General features: G+C 35.1%; 1 protein-coding gene across 6 annotated transcripts in view; it reads right to left on the bottom strand.

Moving 5' to 3' along the window:
* Window positions 1-14,377, bottom strand: part of LOC149564902 (succinate dehydrogenase [ubiquinone] flavoprotein subunit, mitochondrial) — a 141,012-nt gene extending 126,635 nt beyond the window's left edge. For 2 of the 6 annotated variants that reach the window (XM_089818441.1, XM_089818446.1), the window contains exons 1-13: window positions 14,247-14,377; window positions 13,983-14,070; window positions 9,563-9,760; window positions 9,314-9,481; window positions 5,623-5,710; window positions 5,055-5,201; window positions 4,765-4,905; window positions 3,153-3,238; window positions 2,940-3,032; window positions 2,787-2,850; window positions 1,566-1,709; window positions 958-1,145; window positions 592-766 (exon numbers count right to left, since the gene is read on the bottom strand). In XM_089818441.1, the coding sequence (XP_089674567.1) occupies window positions 592-766; window positions 958-1,145; window positions 1,566-1,709; window positions 2,787-2,850; window positions 2,940-3,032; window positions 3,153-3,238; window positions 4,765-4,905; window positions 5,055-5,201; window positions 5,623-5,710; window positions 9,314-9,481; window positions 9,563-9,673 (1,405 nt within the window). In that variant the 5' untranslated portion in view covers window positions 9,674-9,760; window positions 13,983-14,070; window positions 14,247-14,377. Of the gene's footprint in view, window positions 1-591; window positions 767-957; window positions 1,146-1,565; window positions 1,710-2,786; window positions 2,851-2,939; window positions 3,033-3,152; window positions 3,239-4,764; window positions 4,906-5,054; window positions 5,202-5,622; window positions 5,711-9,313; window positions 9,482-9,562; window positions 9,761-9,884; window positions 10,147-13,005; window positions 13,120-13,982; window positions 14,071-14,157 lie in introns of those variants that run through there. The other 4 variants (XM_089818443.1, XM_089818444.1, XM_089818442.1 and 1 more) reach the window with 4 other exon arrangements.
* Window positions 14,378-18,639: the final 4,262 nt, after the last annotated feature.

Raw genomic sequence — 18,639 nt, 5'->3', positions numbered from 1 at the left:
GATCAACTATTGGCATAGAACAATGTCAATGACCATACAGGAGGTATTCGTGGGAGCTTTTTTTCATTGTCATATTTACAAGACTTGCAAAGAGGCTAACTCTCAGATTTCCCCAGTGATTAAAGAGGGTTGCACTGCATACAAATCACACATTTCCCATTCTTTGTTTTATTAACAGGGACGAACCAATAGGAGGGAAATGCCAGTAACAGTTAGCCCTCCCTACTATTTTGGAAAAAGGGCTACCTCAAGTTATCCAGAAGTTCGAAAGAACTGAAATATTAGCAGTATCTATGCAGGACAAACAACCAAAAAAATGTTGAACATCCAAAGCCTACGTTTTTTATAGCAATTTTTTATAAGATCACGAAATATATTAAAACCACAAAATTGAATGTTCTGAGATAGAGCTACAATTCAGATAATGCCAAAAAAAAAAATTGCAATGCAATTAGATTTTCCTTATCGTGGACCTCCAGAAATATGTGTACAAAACAATATCTTAGGAACTGTGGATGCCTAGAACCTATCAGCAAAATATTGTGGTAAAAACTGTTTACAGCCTTATAAACAGAAATGCCAAGAACATACCAGGTTTACATATCTCAGCAACTCTGTTGGCACAAGCTCGACCAAAGACGACAATGTCAAGAAGGGAGTTTGCACCAAGTCGATTAGCACCATGAACTGATGCGCATGCTGCCTCTCCAGCTGCCATTAGTCCAGGTACCACAGTATCTGGGTTATCTCCGCTAATGTGCAATACCTGCGTATCAGAAATTTAAGCAACAAAAATTGATGTAAGAAAATTTACTTTAAGATAATCACTAAGAAAAATCACCCAAATGCGTATACATAATAATTTTGCTTTAAAGGTCAAGCTTCCCAAAACAGGAAGAGAATAACTGCCTATAGCTATTCGAGTTGATATAAGCTTTCTTCGATATCCATTATTACCTCACCAAGGTGATTTGTTGGAATGCCACCCATATTGTAGTGGACAGTTGGCAAGACAGGTATTGGTTCCTTTGTGACATCAACCCCTGCAAAGATTGCTGCAGTTTCTGAGATGCCAGGAAGCCTCTCTTTCAAGACCTCTGGAGGTAGGTGATTTAAATGGAGATAAATGTGGTCCTTCAAAGGTCCTAAAACAAAGACATAAAAATAGTGACTAGAAGCAATTCAAAAAAACATATTAGAAGTTATCAATTAGATAAGATAAGATAAGATAAATTTATTAATGTCCAACAAGAGACCACAAGGGTCTAAGGGACTGGAAAGAGTATAACAAGGCAAATTCCAGCAGTGGGAGCACCAAACAATGTCCGCGGAAAGAACAAGCAAGATAGTGAAAGAACAAAACAAGGAAAGACTAAATACTCCTCACAGACGAGAAGTAGTCCAGGAAATATCATAATACAAGCAACACAAAAGGAAATTTTTTCGTCTATAGGAAATGGAGATTTAAAGACTAGATTAGCATCTAAGTGATATTCGCCAATAAACACATCATCAAAATAAGAAACGTGACATAGATAGAAGATACCAAACTTGTCTACACGTACCAACACCACGGCCTTCACGAATTTCCATGGTCATGGATCTGGACACAACATCTCTAGAAGCCAGATCCTTGGCAGTTGGAGCATATCTCTCCATAAACCTCTCACCTTCACTATTACGTAAAATCCCTCCTTCACCACGTGACCCTGAATTTTTGGTCAATCAAAACCACAAATTATATTCTGCACAAAAATCACCTTATCCCATTTATCATCAGAATGGCATATTCTCTAAGTGGCACAAAATTAAACATAGAACTAAAGAATACTGCCTTCAATTTATAAGCTTTTTCAAATCTTTAAAAGCCAGATCCTCAATTGTTGCAGATATTATAACAATAAAGAGAGGACATTCTCAATACCAAAACAAGTGATTGTTTCCAATAATTTTCCAGAAAGAAAAAAAATTATAGGAACGTCCCGAGTGTGACCAAGAGTAGGTTAAAGGGACTGGAACATACAACCATTGCAATAGCCAGGGACTAGAGCAAGAAGGGAACCATCAATTCAAAGCTAAAAAATAAAACAAGGAGGAAAAGAAACAGAGAAATAGACATGCAGGTATCAGCCTAAAAACATGTAAGGGAAGGACCTTGTCAACAGTGTAAGCCAATGAAGACCAAGGGGAACAAAAAAACCATCAGTATTTCAAGACACATTGGAGGGTCCAAGGATAATATATCATCAATCACATTAGCCAATGCTTATTGGAGGAAACCCAAAGTGAGTCAGGATTGCTGGACAATTCTACTGAGGGCAGTTGACTCTGCATAGAAGATACCCTAGCACTCAAGATCAGAGAACTACTGATAGTAGACAAAGGAGAGGTAATATAAAAAGCTTGGAATTTATAAAGGCATCCACTGGGTTATAGCATCATTTATAATGAGAGAAAATTGTAAGAGCATCCTAGTTCAAATCCATTTACCACAATAAGGCAGACAGTAAAAAAAGCTCCTAAACAAATCTTGACAACGTGGTCCAGGCATAAGCAACACAACATTCAAGGCAGCCCATGACTAGATCCACGAATCTCAAAGCAAGGAAAACTCCACAAGACAGAACATATTATTGACATTGAATTGGGAATCGGAAACTAATAAGCTATAAGAAAATAAATTTTTGACATTGAAACTGATAAAATATATGTTTGGTAAACTAGTGTTTATGAGTAAACATGAATGAAGCCTGTAAATTGATTTACTTGTATGAGAAGGTTTGTACCTTCAGTGATAAGGCAACCTGCACCATATATGCCCGTAGGATGGAACTGGACAAATTCAAGATCCTAAACAAAAAAGAGAACACCATGAGCATAGCAAGATATAGTGGAATCGGTACAAGTATTTATCTAATGGAGAATTCAATAATAATTACCTGTAAAGGCAGCCCAGCACGTGCAACCATACCATTTCCATCTCCAGTACATGTATGAGCTGATGTTGCAGAGAAATAAGCTCGGCCATAACCCTGCATCAATTGCAATGTAAGAAATTATGCAGGCATGCGACTGAATTTTAAGCAGTATTAATGAAATTGTTACTTCAGTAGCTCTAGAAACAAGATCAATTCATTAAACCAATTCCTTACGCCTGTAGCTAAAATTGTGGAATGGGAGCGAAAACGATGTATTGTGCCATCTTCCATGTTTAAAGCAAGCACCCCTCGACAAGCACCTGAAGACAACAAACATCAATGTGGAACATATTTACTTCATCAAAAATACAAGAAATCACATGAAAGAATTTCAAAAGAATCAATAATCGACAAGATGCTCAATAGTTTTAGACTCTTATGGATTAGCATTCATGTTTAAAAAATTGACCTAGTTTATTTAAATATCCAATCAAAAGCAACCAATTCATATCAATTATCAAAGTAGCAAATAGAAATTGAGCATACAAAATACATTTTTTCATGGACAGCATTTTCCCTCTACAATACAAGAAGCCACCCCTTTGCTGTAAACGTTATCTATCATATGTTTGAGGCATTGAGATCCATTATTCATATGATAGATGACAGCTAGCAAGTGTTGGAGGCTTGTCTTTAGAGTAATATGTTTTGCTTCACAATATGGCTTATGTGACTCCCTCATAGAATTTCACTTAAAAAAAATTTAAATAAGCTTGTGAGACAAATTTGAATTACTATTGCAATGTACATAGCAACAGTAACTGAGTGTATGGTACATCTTGGCCAATAACAGAAAATTGCATGCTAAAGCAGGAGGGAATTAATCGTCATATGGGAGCTTCTCTTGAAGTATGCAATTTCATTTTGAGCTCACTTGTGACTTTCAAGGCTCCCTATGGATTTCAAATAATAGGATGAGGATCACTGTCTTATGGAATTCCTCAAGACTTCCCAGCTTCTGTGCTGACCATGTTTATAGATCACAAAATGAAAAGAGTGATGTCCTCATTAGCAATAAAAACCATTTAACTTTTACAGAGCTATAAGTTGGCTAGAGATTGTTGCACGAGATTATAGATTATTCTCTACTTCTCAATTTTACAGTGTTTAACCTTGACCTTGTTGCTAAGCAAGCAAAAGATAAAAGATGTATCATCCATGCAAAAGACTTTCCAAGGTCCTTAAATTATAATGTTATGATGTGAAGTAGAAAGGGTTATGACTACGTGCATATCTCCATGGTTGTTACAGACCAGAACTGTTTTATTGTACTTCATATGCAAAACGCCCTCTGTCCCATTCAGCATGATGAGCAAGTTTGTGACACCTCTCTCTTCTAAAGTTTTCAATGAACCTCCAAGTTTTCAGGTTACAGATCATGGTAAATTCTGCATTATAAGGTCCCATATGTCCAGTTATTCCCTTTGGCAGATTCACTGAATTCTCCAATCAAATCCCTTGTACCCAGTACCTACTTTTAGACCTTTTAATGCCATACAAGGCAAGTGTCCTTTCTTCACATGATGTTAGGTTAAAGTTTTGGGAAACTATTTGATAGATTAAAATGGCCCAGGCTAATTGTCCCATTTATGGGATACATTTCCAGGACCACGTTTCTTATAATAAGTCTTCAGGCTAACAAAACAAGCTGTATATATGAAATCATTTTATTTTGCAGAAGAAGAAAAAATGCCACCCAAACTAGAGGAATTACTTTATGTAACAAGTTCCTGCAGCACACACAAAAGGCACATTTTTTTCATTGTAACATCAATACAAGTCTTACCATCATCATCCATGATAAGATCCAGTGCAAAGTATTCCACAAAGAACTGGGTGTTATGTTTCATTGCCTGCCCATAAAGTGTGTGTAGTAGAGCATGGCCAGTTCGGTCAGCAGCACAGGCACAGCGATATGCTTGTCCACCTGCATCAAGAGCCATTTCATACAATTATATCAAAGACCCAGAAACAAAGCTTCCATGAATGATAGAGTAAGGCAACAAGCAAAACCCTGCAAATTGTCTACACTGACACACATGCTGAACATCCATTCACTGAGAACTCCAAACAAACCTTTTCCAAAATCTAGACTTTGACCACCAAATGCACGCTGGTAGATCTTTCCATCTTCAGTTCTTGAAAATGGTAGTCCATAATTTTCCAGCTCAATAACAGCCTTTGGCGCCTCCCTGCACATATATTGAATAGCATCTTGATCGCCTACATTCACAAGTAAAACATATTTCACTTTCAATCTCATGGCTTTGCCTTTAACTAGATTTGAAAATCACAAAAAGTTGGATAGCAATGCAAAGCATCTCTTTGTGATAATTTAATGAATGACAGACATAAATAATTCAACTTTTATAGTTTATCCAAGACGATAGAGGAGAATTCGTGTGCAAAGTGCAACAATGACGTGCTATCCAAAAACAATGAAGCCCACCATTCCAAACCCAGATTGTTGGCAAAACAGAGAAAGTACTAGATACAGAGAAAACTAGTGGTAGAAGTAGAAAGAATTTCAATTGTAATCTAAACATGGGTTCATAGCTCCCAAAATAAAAAGCATTGTCCAATATTGAAAAATAGCATGAAGGAGAAGGACTCTAGAAAGAAAAAATAAGTGATGAGTAATTACCAAGCCAATCACTTCCCTTTACTGTATCATACATATGCCACCTCCAATCATCTTCACTCATATTTCCCAAAGCTGCATTGATTCCACCCTGCATATGCTTTTGGATGTTACTGATGTTCTAAATATATAATCTAAACATGAAGTGTTGGCAGGTACAATGCGCATAGACAAGATTTTAAGTATAGTTAGAATGTTCAAAAGATATATACAAATATGGCAGAGAAAGCATTTTACAGCATCACTTAAGGATTAGTTCAAAATTTACAAATTTACATTTAAACTGACTGAATGGATCACTACTCGAATTCATCTAAATACAGAGCATTTACTACTTTCTTCGAGCTCTGGAAGTTTTTGCATTCAGGGAATCTAGGGCATCTAAACTACTAAAGCACAAGTACAAAAACAAATTTTGTTTACTCGGCAATACCTTTCTCTCTGCCCAAACTTGTCACATAATCCACTATCATTTGAAAAGATTAAACAAATTGGATCATCCAATTTGTATGAAAAACACAGGTTTCTCAAAGTTCTAAATTTCTAGAGTATTCTACAGTCTAACCTACAAGAGCACAACTATAATATCATCTCAAATTTCACTGAAAATATTTACTCTGCCTTCATTTGTTCTATAACCTGGTATCACTAATAAAAGCTAAAATAAACAAAATCATCATATTTATAGAAAGCGATGAACTCTAGCTTCTCTCAGTTCCAAATACTTAGGGCACCCTAAACTGATCTTCATTTGTGGCCTGGTTCAATAATATAAAAATAACCTTTTTAAAATTGCAGAATAAGAAACTATTTCCTTCACTTGATAAAGGCATTAGACCAATCAAACCTAATACAAATTTATGCGCAAATATTTTCACATTGTTTTCAAGTATTTGATAATCCTGAATTATTTTTAGAAGTTATAATATAAATAATTTTGAACAACTTTTATGCACAATAAAGACTCATTGCTGATGGAATATTTATATTTTTTATGGCACTCCCAACTTGTTTGAAACCTCCTGCCACTAGGGCTAGGTTTTCTGGTTTGGGCGAAGGATCCCGAGATTATTCAGCCCTTCCCTCAATGCAAGGGCGATGATGATGGCTTGGCAGCCTGGCTTAAACACTGCAATTTCAAAGGTTTTCAGAAAGGTGAACCTTCTGGAGCGTGATGCATGAATGATGGTGACAAGGGCAGGGCACTTCCTGTGACATGGGGGACAAATCATGTTAGGCAGGAGGGTAGGGTTGCTGCTTCGGTGCAACACAGTTATGCCGGTTGGGGCCACAGATGAGGATTGTTACAGTCGAACCCGTGGAAGTAATCACGGGATGAATCCCCATTTTGTGAATAGTGTGCAATGGGAGAACCAGAAAAGGGAATGGGCAGGGACATTGATACATGCAGACCTAATGAATCCAGCTACTAAGAACAATTGACAGGATGCAGAAAGGAAAAACTGGGATATGGTTCGAAGTCATCAACAAAAGGTGGGATGGTGCGCAATGGTTCGAGGTGTCTGGATGGCTTGGACAGTGGGGCTGGTTTGGATGCTCCAAGCGGTGGCAATGACTGTGAGGGGATATCAAGGGCAATGCACAGTCCCTTGACCGAAGCTGTCTCAGTAGAGCTCAAGGATGGATATTGAGGTTGAAGTTAATCATAATGCAGCAGTCTTTTCAAATCTGGGTCTGATAGGACGCTATTGGGGTCTCTGGCTGAGTTTGAAGGACCTAAACAGCTGGATTTCAATGCATTGGGAGCCAATCTTAGAAGGGTTTATCCAAATCTATCCTGCAGCTAAAGGTTTCTTTATTGTTGTTTTTTAAAATGTTCAGGATGGAAATAAGATTTTATGTGATTTCTTTTAAATCTGGGAGTATAAGTTCCCCCTTATGCTGAAGCCTTGACACTTGACTTTCAATCCTGCATCTGAAGTTTTTGAAAAGGTTCCTATTTGGGTGAGACTTCCGAAATATCCCCTTCACTTGTGGTTTGATTCATGTTTAGAGGCTGTTGGTAAACTCCCTGGGAAGTTTTTAAATGGTGGGTGAGGGATCTGCAAATCTTCTGCACTCAACTTATGCTCAATTTTTAGTAGCAAAGGATATTTCTAGGGATCTCCCTTAAGAAATTAAGATCAAAACTTCTAAGGGCTGTTGGGTTCAACCCTTAGACTATGAAGGTGTACCATTCCGTTGTAGAAAATGTTTTCAAACGGGGCATATGGCTGCCCAATGTTCTAAACTAAACACAGGCAAGGAAGCTTCTTAGTGGAAGGAGGTCTCTACTCGCTTTATACGGTGGAAAAGAAAAAGGAAAATCAGAGAAGTTATGCCCAAGTTGTGCATGGTGATGAAATGCACTGTACATCAGAGGTTCCGAAGACGGCTTCTCAATCTCCTCAGGACAATGTTGATAATGTAATGACTGATCAGATGGAGGCTTTAAAAACTGGAGTTTGCGCTCCTAAGGGAGGGGGAAAAAGGAGATGTGGGATCTCCAGAAATGAGGAAGATGGGTGAAATGTATGATAATCTTGCACGGCAAAGGAGGGATAGTATAGCACACTCATTAACATCTATTTAAGGTTCCTTGGAGGCATGGAAACAAATGGCATCTAAGGTGCAAGATGGCTGGGAAGTTGTAAAGAGCAAAAAAGGGATAAAATCGCAGAAATCTTTTTAAATGACTCTGTGATCCCATACGAAGAAAGATGCTAAGGGATAGATTGCTTAAGATGTGCTTGTCTCTACTGGTGTTGGATGGTTTTAGCTTTTTATGGCGGGTTTATTGTCTTGTGACTATTTCTGTTCTGTGGCGAGATGCTTTCCCTTTTGTTAACATCCCTGGTTCAGACCGCCTTTTCCGAAGAATTAATAGGGCAATCTACACTAGAAGGCCATAATATAAACATGATCCTAATTTCCACTGCGACTACTTTCCTCGATCTTCATTTGCTGTGATTTTCTTGGAAATATAATTGCTTATAATCATTTGTGGTTTGATTCAATAATATGAACATAACTATTTAAAAATCACAGAATAAGAAATTATTTCCTTCACTTGATAAAGGAATTAGACCAATCATACCTAATATAAATGTATGCACAAATATTTTCGCACTAGCCGGCCTTAATATGAAAACGATACTAATTTCCACTGCGACTACTTTCCTCGGCCTTCATTTGCTGTGACTTTGTTGGAAATATTTTTGATGTATCTTCATTTGTGATTTGATTCAGTAATATCAAAAAAAAAAAATATGCAGAATAAGAAATAATTTACTTCACTTGATAAAGGAATTAGACCAATCAAACCTAATATATATGTATGTGCAAATATATTCACGATCTTTTCAAGCATTTCATAATCCTGAATTATTTTTCAAAGTTAAAATCTAAATCAATTTTAATAACTTCTTTGCACAATAAAGACTCGTTGCTGACAATTCGTAAAAAATAGGGCAATCTACACTAGCAGGCCATAACATGAACATGATATTAATTTCAACTGCAACTACTTTCTTCAGTCTTCATTTGCTGTTAATTTCAATACACTCTTCAAAATTGTCTTATTAAACAAACCTAATGAAATTTCTGAACATTTAAATGATCCTCCCTGTGTCTCAAAAAAAGCGTAAAGTAAATATTTAAGGTGGTGAACATAAAATTTAAACAAGCGATGCACCTGCGCTGCAACGGTGTGTGATCGAGTGGGGAAAAGTTTGGTAATACAAGCTGTGTTAAATCCATGCTCGGAAAGCCCTATAGCGGCTCTTAAACCAGCACCTCCTGCTCCAACAACCACGGCATCGTACGTATGATCAACGATCGTGTAAGAAGAACGCCCTCCTGCCTGTACAAAAAATCAACATCACCACCACGCACATTTCAAAAAAGCAGCAAAAATAATTAACAATGGTTAATGAGCACATACAGATGAGACATCTGAAGATGCCGATCTGGAAAAAATCAATCCATTTTGATATGATCGTTTGCTTGAAACTGCATAAGAAGAAGAAAGTTTTTGTGCAACCCTTCGCCACATTCTCACTGAACTCTCAAAACCCTCCTCCTCGGGGGAAAAAACTTCTTGTGGCAGGAAAAGGTTATGCAGGTCTGCTATGTATAAAGTCTGGTGCGAAAACAAACCAGATTTTATAACTTTTGTGGATATGAGGATAAATACTCAAGTCATTAGAAGAATAAAAAGAGAACACATTATCTATTCATAAAACACGTCAACAAAATCACCATACCAGGTAAAATAAGACTTCATGATTTTGCCTATGTACATATAGAAAGTACAGCCTATGCTAAAGAATAATAAGCAGAACCACATCACATTCCAAAATAAACAAACGAAAACAGATTATTAAGTGGCCCCAAAAACGAAATAACCACAACAATTGTGAAATATGCTTCTGGTCTGATTGTGTGTAAACATTTAGCAACATGTTGCAGATCATATTATATGATGGAATCATGAGGATGAGAGAGAGTTGGGGGTCATATTGCATTATCAATCATCAACATGAGAGGGAGAATTTAAGAATGTTAAATATTCACACACAATCAGTCCATAAGCATATCTGGTAATTTTCTAACATAATATTTAGTAAATAAAGTAAATTGGCAATTTAAACACTACAAAGTCACTTCCAGAAAAAGGGAGGGGTCGGGACTGGAAATTGTTTTCAGGAGGAAAATCTTGTGAGAGTTTGTAAAAATGAAATACTTTCTAAGGTATGTGATAATGTATGTAAGACCTTTGAATTGGAAAGTTGAAAAGTGCTTTCAGCAGTAAAATTCATAGGATTTTTTAATATGAGGAAAAAAATTGTAATGTCCCTTTTTTAGCATTCATAGTATGATATTGTCGTTGGTCTATTTCTCCACGGTCTTGTAGGCTAACCAAGACATTAAAGGGGCTTAGAGGCCATTCGGCCTAAATAGTTTCAGTTGCAGGTCTTTCTGAAGGGTTTTGAGGCAACTTTGGGCATACTTACTATTTATAGTAAGTCATCTTGGACATGGGCGGACATTCAGTGGCAACGGTATGTCGATGGTAATTGTTTAAAATCGACAAAAAGACTTGTTTATCATTGATAAGATTTGTTATGCATTGATAAAGCTATTTTATAAAGTTAAATTTAAATATTTAACTTTATTAATGCATAGACTATAATTTGTGAAAAATATTTAAATTAAAAGTCTCATTTATTTTATAACACATTGGAGACATAAGTTACATAAAGGAAGTTATGTTTTATCCCACATTGAGAAAACGAAGGATGAAGCTCTTGTGAGAACACTATAAAAGAAATGGAAGAGCTTTTTTTAAGCAGGCTTGGAAATATCAAAGAAATTGGAGAATTTTTTGGAGATTATATCTCAATAGTTTGAAGGACAAAATCCTTTCAAGCTGGAAATCTTGACGCCATTGAAAGATATGGTCTTGAGATTTAACATGGTAGCAGTCTGAAAAAAGTAGATACGAAAAAAGCAGCCCGAACAAAGCGGAACCGAAAAAGCAGGCGGAAAAAGCAATCCATAAAAGCAGTTCAAAAAGTGGAACCGAAAAAACAGGCTGAAAAAGCGGGTACGAAAAAGCAGGCCGAAAAAGCAAAGCAGAAGGGGCAGTATAGAAGGAAATTATTTCAGCCATCTACAACCAGGTTCTCTGTTAGTATTGTTTTTAGGGTGTTATAAGCCTTCAGCTGTAAGTGTGCATTATAACAGCATTATCATTTTGTAATCCATGTAAATGCCAAAGTCTTGGCCATATTTCATGAGTATTGTAATTTTTATTGTAATTAAGAAGACAATAGTTGCTGGTGTCATTTAAGCAATTTAATATCATTATTTATCAGCTAGTTAGTTTGCATACCAACTGTTTATAAAAATGTCAGTTGGCTGTAGGTGTTCATTTCTCATACTTAAATCATATATATGCACTGAATATTGTCAAAATTAGTAGCACACTCATGTTAGGTCATTTGTGTAGTCCATTGTAGTCTTCTAGCACAAGATTTTCATTGATGCAAATTGTAAAAAAGTCATTTGAGGCTAGCTGAAATACTATATCAGTCATACGTCCCTTGCATGTGAATTGTTTGATGAAATTCCTTGAGCTTTCATCAGCATTTTTGAGGACAGATTTGAGGAGGGCCATTACAGTAGTATCAGAGCTTGTTTGCAAAGTGTTTGACGAAATGTCAAACAACTGAAATATAAAGATTTTTTGTGTTTGAAGGAGTTATAACCTGTTAGAATTATTACAAAAATTCAATTAGTAGTTCCAAAAAGGAATAATTATGATAATCTGCTGCTTCTCTCTAGTGGTCACAAGATGCTAATGTTCCAAACATAGTTCAAAATATCTCAGATATATCTGGGATATGTCTACTTATCGTGATGTTTTTTGGCTTCTGAGAAGTAACACCAACTTATGTCGGATAAGTTATTGCAGAGAAGTTTCAAAATATGACAGAAAATTTGGTAAAATATCAGTCTGCAGGCCTGTTATAGGCTGGAATGGCCCAGAAATACCATTTTATTCATTGAAACTAAACTGATACTATTTTGATTAAACTGATACTAAACTGATACTATTTTGAGAGATTGTCTACATTCTATGTGGAGCAATAGTTTATGCATTCCCTGCTAAACATTACATTTTAGCTTATTGTTTAGAGCAAGAAGAAAATCAGTTTTCTAAAAAAAGAATTCCTGATTTTTTTTATCCACGGCCTTTTAGTGTCTAGGGCGTCCAGCATGCTAAGGGCATTGCTGGTCAGCCATTGTACCGTAATCAATTCTTCCATTGCACTCCCTACTAGAATCATTCTGATATAAATATGAGCAGCGCTCATCGAGACCTTGAAATCGTTAACTATAACTTCTGTGGGTTTCACCAGCAGACAGAATCATGGCTACTGAGATTATTTCGTCTGGGCATGGATTGGGGGTTACCAGTGGGGATTTTGACAGAGACGATTTACAGAGCTCTGGGCATTCAGAAGCTTGGCAAGCTAAATTTATGTTATCAGTCGCGGACTTTTGGAGGAGATTTCTCTAATGAGTGCCCCTAGTTTCAAAATATTAAATAACAATCACTTTTTTTATGGCAGGACATTCTTCATGGGAACTATGCTGGAATACTGATTGTGGGCTTCGACGAGATTTAGTTTACTTGCAGATAACACCGGTGAAAAGAACTGGAAATCTGGAGCAAATTCTGGCATATGGGTCTCCAAAGGGAACATGAGTAGAAAAGATTATGTAATCATTTAAAAAAAATTATCTTTTTACCAGTCTTAAATGAGTTACTACTGTATTGATAAGCATAGGTACTACATTGATGAGTCCTGCACTCACTCAGATGAATAGCATTTCCAACCAGCCCTCCCCTACAACCTACTCTTTTCTATCCACACATCCTGCCCAACTAACAAACATATCCCACAGCCGGCCAAAGGCAGGGCGGAGCACCTGTTTAGAAAATGGTAGAATAAATTTGGTCAGTCAACGTAAATTAATTTGTTCAGTTAATATAAGTTCTCATTTTAATAGAACATAATAACTATTGTTCTAATTGTCCAAATTCAACAATTTCTATATTTCATTCTATGCTTTTTAATTCGTTCTTATTTATATTCTATAAATATAAGAATTTCTTTTTATTATGTACAATAACTTTATCCAGGTTAATTCAATCTACAAGATTTAGATCCTTCTACAAATTAGTTTTCTTTCATGCAATTATTCAAAACTGTTATATGTTTCTATTTGTTTTACTTATGTGAATTACATATAGTTTTGTATGTCAAAGAATGCTTCTTACAACACTACCAACAACATAGATATTTTGTAGTAATGGAAAATAGAATTTTTATAATTTTATTGAAAAATTAAATAATAATAGACAATTGAATACTCAATCTACAAGATTTGGATCCTTCTACAAATCTACATGCAAACTATTCAAACTTCTGTGTTTCTATTTGTTGCACTTCTCTAAATTAGATTTAATTTTATAGGCACAAAATACTTTGATTTGCCAATCTTTATTAAAACAAGAACAAGGAGTATTAATAACTGAAATCATGAGAATGAGTAGTTGTCCTAAATTCTCTACGGAGTCGGTTAAAAGTGTCAATTTTCAGGATCGCTTTCATGTTTTCCATCAAATTAGGTGATCTCTGTAGATTGTCGAAGCCACGAGGGCAAGCAAATGTGATATAAATATTTTATCTTACAGAATTTACAATGAGAAACATATGAGTAACAATGAACTTAATAGCAGACAACTCAAACTTTGTAAGAATTTTAAAATTGTCGAAAATCAAGCATACCTAAGAAGTGAATGTTCTGGGAAAATTTGTCTAGTGGCTATTGAACCTCTTTTGAGCAGTGGTGCAGTGATGCATTTTTTTTAATGTCCTGAAATATGAAAGAGCAGACATTAGCAGAGGGTTTATATCTTGTTCACAGTTTATAATAATGAAATCTTTGTGCAGCCAAATATACCTCAAAATATATAGAGAACCCATATATAGCAGCACAAACACAACGTTGCACGATTGAAAAATGCAAGTAATGGATAAATGCGAGAATACCAATATACACCGCCGAGTATTGTAACCAGTTGCACAGAGAAACGGTGAAAAGCTCCATCGCTGGAAGACACAGTATAACAATCAATATATTAAATAAAATTAATTGGCATATAGCGGAACTTTTCAGTTTTTATTAAATCCATGTAGCTGTCATTTATACTTTGAATTATTTGATGTCATTTAAGCTAGGTAAGAAATTTGCCAATTAAAGTTTTCAAAAAAAAATATCAATCTTGGATTCATTTCTCACAACGAAGACCACTAATAGTATTTATTAAAATTGATTAATATATCTTATTGTCATATGAATATCAGGATTTAACAGTGTGATTTTGAGTCAAACTCGATGACCCATGTTTCATGAGTTGTGATTTAACATGAATCTATCTCTCATGGAACACTTAGCACTCATTGGATCTAGGTGATGCTCACAAGGGTGAAGTTCCCAGGAGGTCACCCATCCCAGTACTACTTATTAATATATCTTAATTATCAAACTGTAGGAAACATTAAAAGACTTTAAAAATAATTCAATATGTTTGGTAAGTATAAAAATTAGAAATTGCATCACATGGATGCAATAATAGGCACTTCTCAACAAAATGCACCTAAAACAAAGAAAAAAAAAGTCAAACATGATTCTTTTTCAGATTCACGAAAAACACAGCAAAAAATTTTCAAAAATTTGATTGTTTTCGATCACAAAATATACAGATCATGAAGATCAAATGCTCACAATTTTTTAAAAAAATCATTATGTTTTCATTTTCTTTATTTTTAATTCTTATGTATAATGAAAATTTTATTTTATTTTTAAAAGGAATGACTATATTATAATTTAATTAAAGTGGATATATATATATATATATATATATATATATATGTCATTTCTTATCAATTTAAAAGAATAGATAGTTAGATAGGATATAAAGTAAATTAAATAGATATAATGATAAAGAGAATAGATCATTCTAATATTTACAAAATGATACTACCAATTTAAATATAGAAAATATTGATCATTCCAAGATGTAGGGAATGATACAATTTATAGAGGATTTGACAGACAAAACTTGTGGACCTTTTATATATATATATATATATCATTTCTTATCAATTTAAAAGAATAGATAGTTAGATAGGATATAAAGTAAATTAAATAGATACAATGATAAAGAGAATAGATCATTCTAATATTTACAAAATAATGCTATCAATTTAAATATAGAAAATATCGACCATTCCAAGATGTAGGGAATGATGCAATTTATAGGGGATTTGATAGACAAAACTTATAGACCTTACATATTCATCTTCAATGAGACGGTTAAATGATCGAGGGTCATTTTGAGGAACACAAGGGGTCTTCGCAGAGGATTATGAAGCCCAACTTGAAACTAAACTGAAACTATTTTGATAAAACTGATACTATTTTAAAAGATTGTATGCATTCTATGTGGAGCAATAGTTTATGCATTCCCTGCTAAACATTACATTTTAGCTTATTGTTTAGAGCAAGAAGAAAATTAGTTTTCTTAAAAAAGAATTCTTGATTTATTTTTATCCACAACCTTTTAGTGTCTAAGGCATCCAGCATGCTAAGGGCATTGTCGGTCAGCCATTGTACCATAATCAATTCTTCCATTGGATTCCCTACTTCCTTTGAAGTATTCACAAATTTCAAAGCCAAACTAGAATCATACTGATAAATATGAGCAATGCTCATTGAGGCCTTAAAATCGTTAACTATAACTTATGTGGGTTTCATTAGTAGACAAAGGCTACTGAGATTATTTTGTCTGGGCATGGATTAGGGGTTACCAATGGGGATTTTGACAAAGATGATTTATAGAGCTATGGGCATTGAGAAGCTTGGTAGGCTAAATTTATGTTATCAGTGGCAGACTTTTGGAGGAGATTTCTCTGATGAGTGCCACTAGTTTCAAAATATTAAATAACAATCTTTTTTTTTTATGATAGGACATTCTTCATGGGAACTATGCTGGAATACAAATTGTGAGCTTCGACGAGTAGTTTACTTGCTGATAACATTGGTGAGCTTCTCGAAAGAATTGGAAATCTAGAGCAAATTCTAGCATATGGGTCTCCAAAGGGAATATGGGTAGAAAAGATTATTGTTCAAAGAAATTTTTGAAATTTCCAATGAAATGTCGAAAACCCAAAATTGTTGTTTTATTCGAAGAACACATATGTACAAAGTTATTAGTTCTTGGAAGCAAAGAGTACATGCGCATTTTCTTTCAAAATGGTTCATTTCGCTTCTTTAAAAACACTGTAGAACAAGAGCTACGTGCAACACTAGTCCCTGCCTATGGCAAGCTTGGCAAGAGGAAGCGGTGAAAGAGAGCGTGGAGTTGGTTTTCATTGTTATGAGTAACAGTTTGCGCCAAAGCCCCAACATTTGAGAGAACTTTGTTTCTGGAAACATCATCAAATCGATAACAATTGGGCACCCATAATAATGGCATGGAATTGTCAATCGAACAGAAATATAAGGGTTCTTCCCATGCTTATACACTAAGGCAAACCTGGAACTTATACGGGTCAGGTTCTAGAATCTGCATTTTTACACTTATAGCCCAAAGATATGAGTAATAGATGTTTTGATGTTACCAACTATATGTCCTTTGAAAAGACTGGTAATAACACCAATAGAAGCACTAGTAGTAGAGATTTTGAGGTTACCTCTTGTAGATTGTCAAAAGCTACATTAGCCCAAAATTTCATTTCTACTAATTTTTCCTTAAATATAGCACGTTATATAAGAAAACATTAGAAGATATTGATGTTACTTAACAAGCATGTAACCATTTCTTAAGCATAATTTTTAATGACTCAAAATTCAAAGCCTAGTAAATATGACCCCATATTAATGCAACATAATAGTGAATGTGGTGGAAATTGTTTTCGATTTTTTTTTATAAAAAGGAAGTGTGACAAAGTTGATGGAGTGTCAAAAACTAGAGATACAACTATTGATAAACAAAATTAACATTAAAGTACCAAATCTGAAGCAAGGGAAGGATTCATTCACTCAAACGAAGGCCATTCTTCGTGTTGGTTGAGAGAGTAAAAATATTCTAGAGGAACATATAATAGAATGGTTGAAAAAGGAAGGAAAATTCCTAGATCTCTTTCTACATCCAATTTCTACACAGAACCCATCAAAGAAAATCAAAGGAATTCTTTTTGCTCACTAAAGATCTCTTTGGTGCACTGCAATGGATCTTAATGAACAATGTCTAAAAGTCTCATCATTATGAATAGTTTAATGCAAAAAAATAGCATCATGCAAAAGGCTTGATGGTATATAAATTTCAATAATTCCTAGGAAACTACAATAATCAACCATGTAGATACAGTAGTAGTTAAATCTATAATAAAAAGCATTGTAGTTTGCCATAAAATGCATGGAGCCAATGGGGAATATTTATGCAATGTAATATGGGTAGGTTGTGGTCAACAACAATTTCTTTACGAGAAGATAACTAGCCATTTGAGGACTCTTACAACAGGCTGCTTCTCCCCAATTTTGGGGCCATCACTAATGTTGTGACTACCGCCACCACCACCTATGGAGCAACATTTGGAAGAACATGCAGCCATTGTAGTTAAACATGGAATTTTCAGGTGAAATCCACAAGCAACTAATAAAAGAATATGGGAATAGTAGTGTTCAAAGAAGATTAGAGAACTGCACAATGAGCTTTTAGAGGCATTCTCTATTTTTTCCCTATTTTAACCCCATTAACAAAATCTTGTTCCTTGGCATGAAAGGGGAAGAAGGTGTTAAGTCTAACATATAATGCCCTATGAGGTAAGGCTCTACACTAGTGTTCAATATTGAGATCGACTTTGGCTGCTGTGAGAATGGATGCGTTGATTTAGAGGCTAGGGTCTAGACAAAACATAGATGCAAGCCTATGATGAAACATAAGAAATAGAGAGAATGAAATTGAACTCTAACAAACAAAGACAAGAGGACCGCATAAATTAATGGAAACCACAGATTTGAAGAAGCATACCTTTCAAACCATGGCTAGATGAAACTAACAAGCAAGATACATCTGAAAAGCACAAGCAGAAGCAAATAAATTTTCTGAAATGCTAGAGTAGTTGATGATAATAAGGAAATCCCATCATGAATGAGTACTTTGAGAAAACAAGCAATTGCCATGAAAATCAAGAGGCCTAGGAATGTCAACTAAGCATGCAAAGGGCACAAAGGGCATGTGAGAACAGGTGGAATGGAATGCATGCCTTTTCATCTGAATTCCCATAACAAAATAATAAAAAGACTACCGGAAAAAGCATCCTCAACCAATAGAAAAGAATGGAAAATCAGATCAAAAATGACAATAAATGAAAATGT

This window comes from Cupressus sempervirens, chromosome 3 (genome assembly GCF_028749045.1).
Source record: "Cupressus sempervirens isolate cs-2001-9-10 chromosome 3, ASM2874904v1, whole genome shotgun sequence".
Classification (NCBI taxonomy): domain Eukaryota; kingdom Viridiplantae; phylum Streptophyta; class Pinopsida; order Cupressales; family Cupressaceae; genus Cupressus; species Cupressus sempervirens.
The sequence above is the reverse complement of the archived record's forward strand: the minus strand, read 5'-3'. Positions and strand labels throughout refer to the sequence as shown.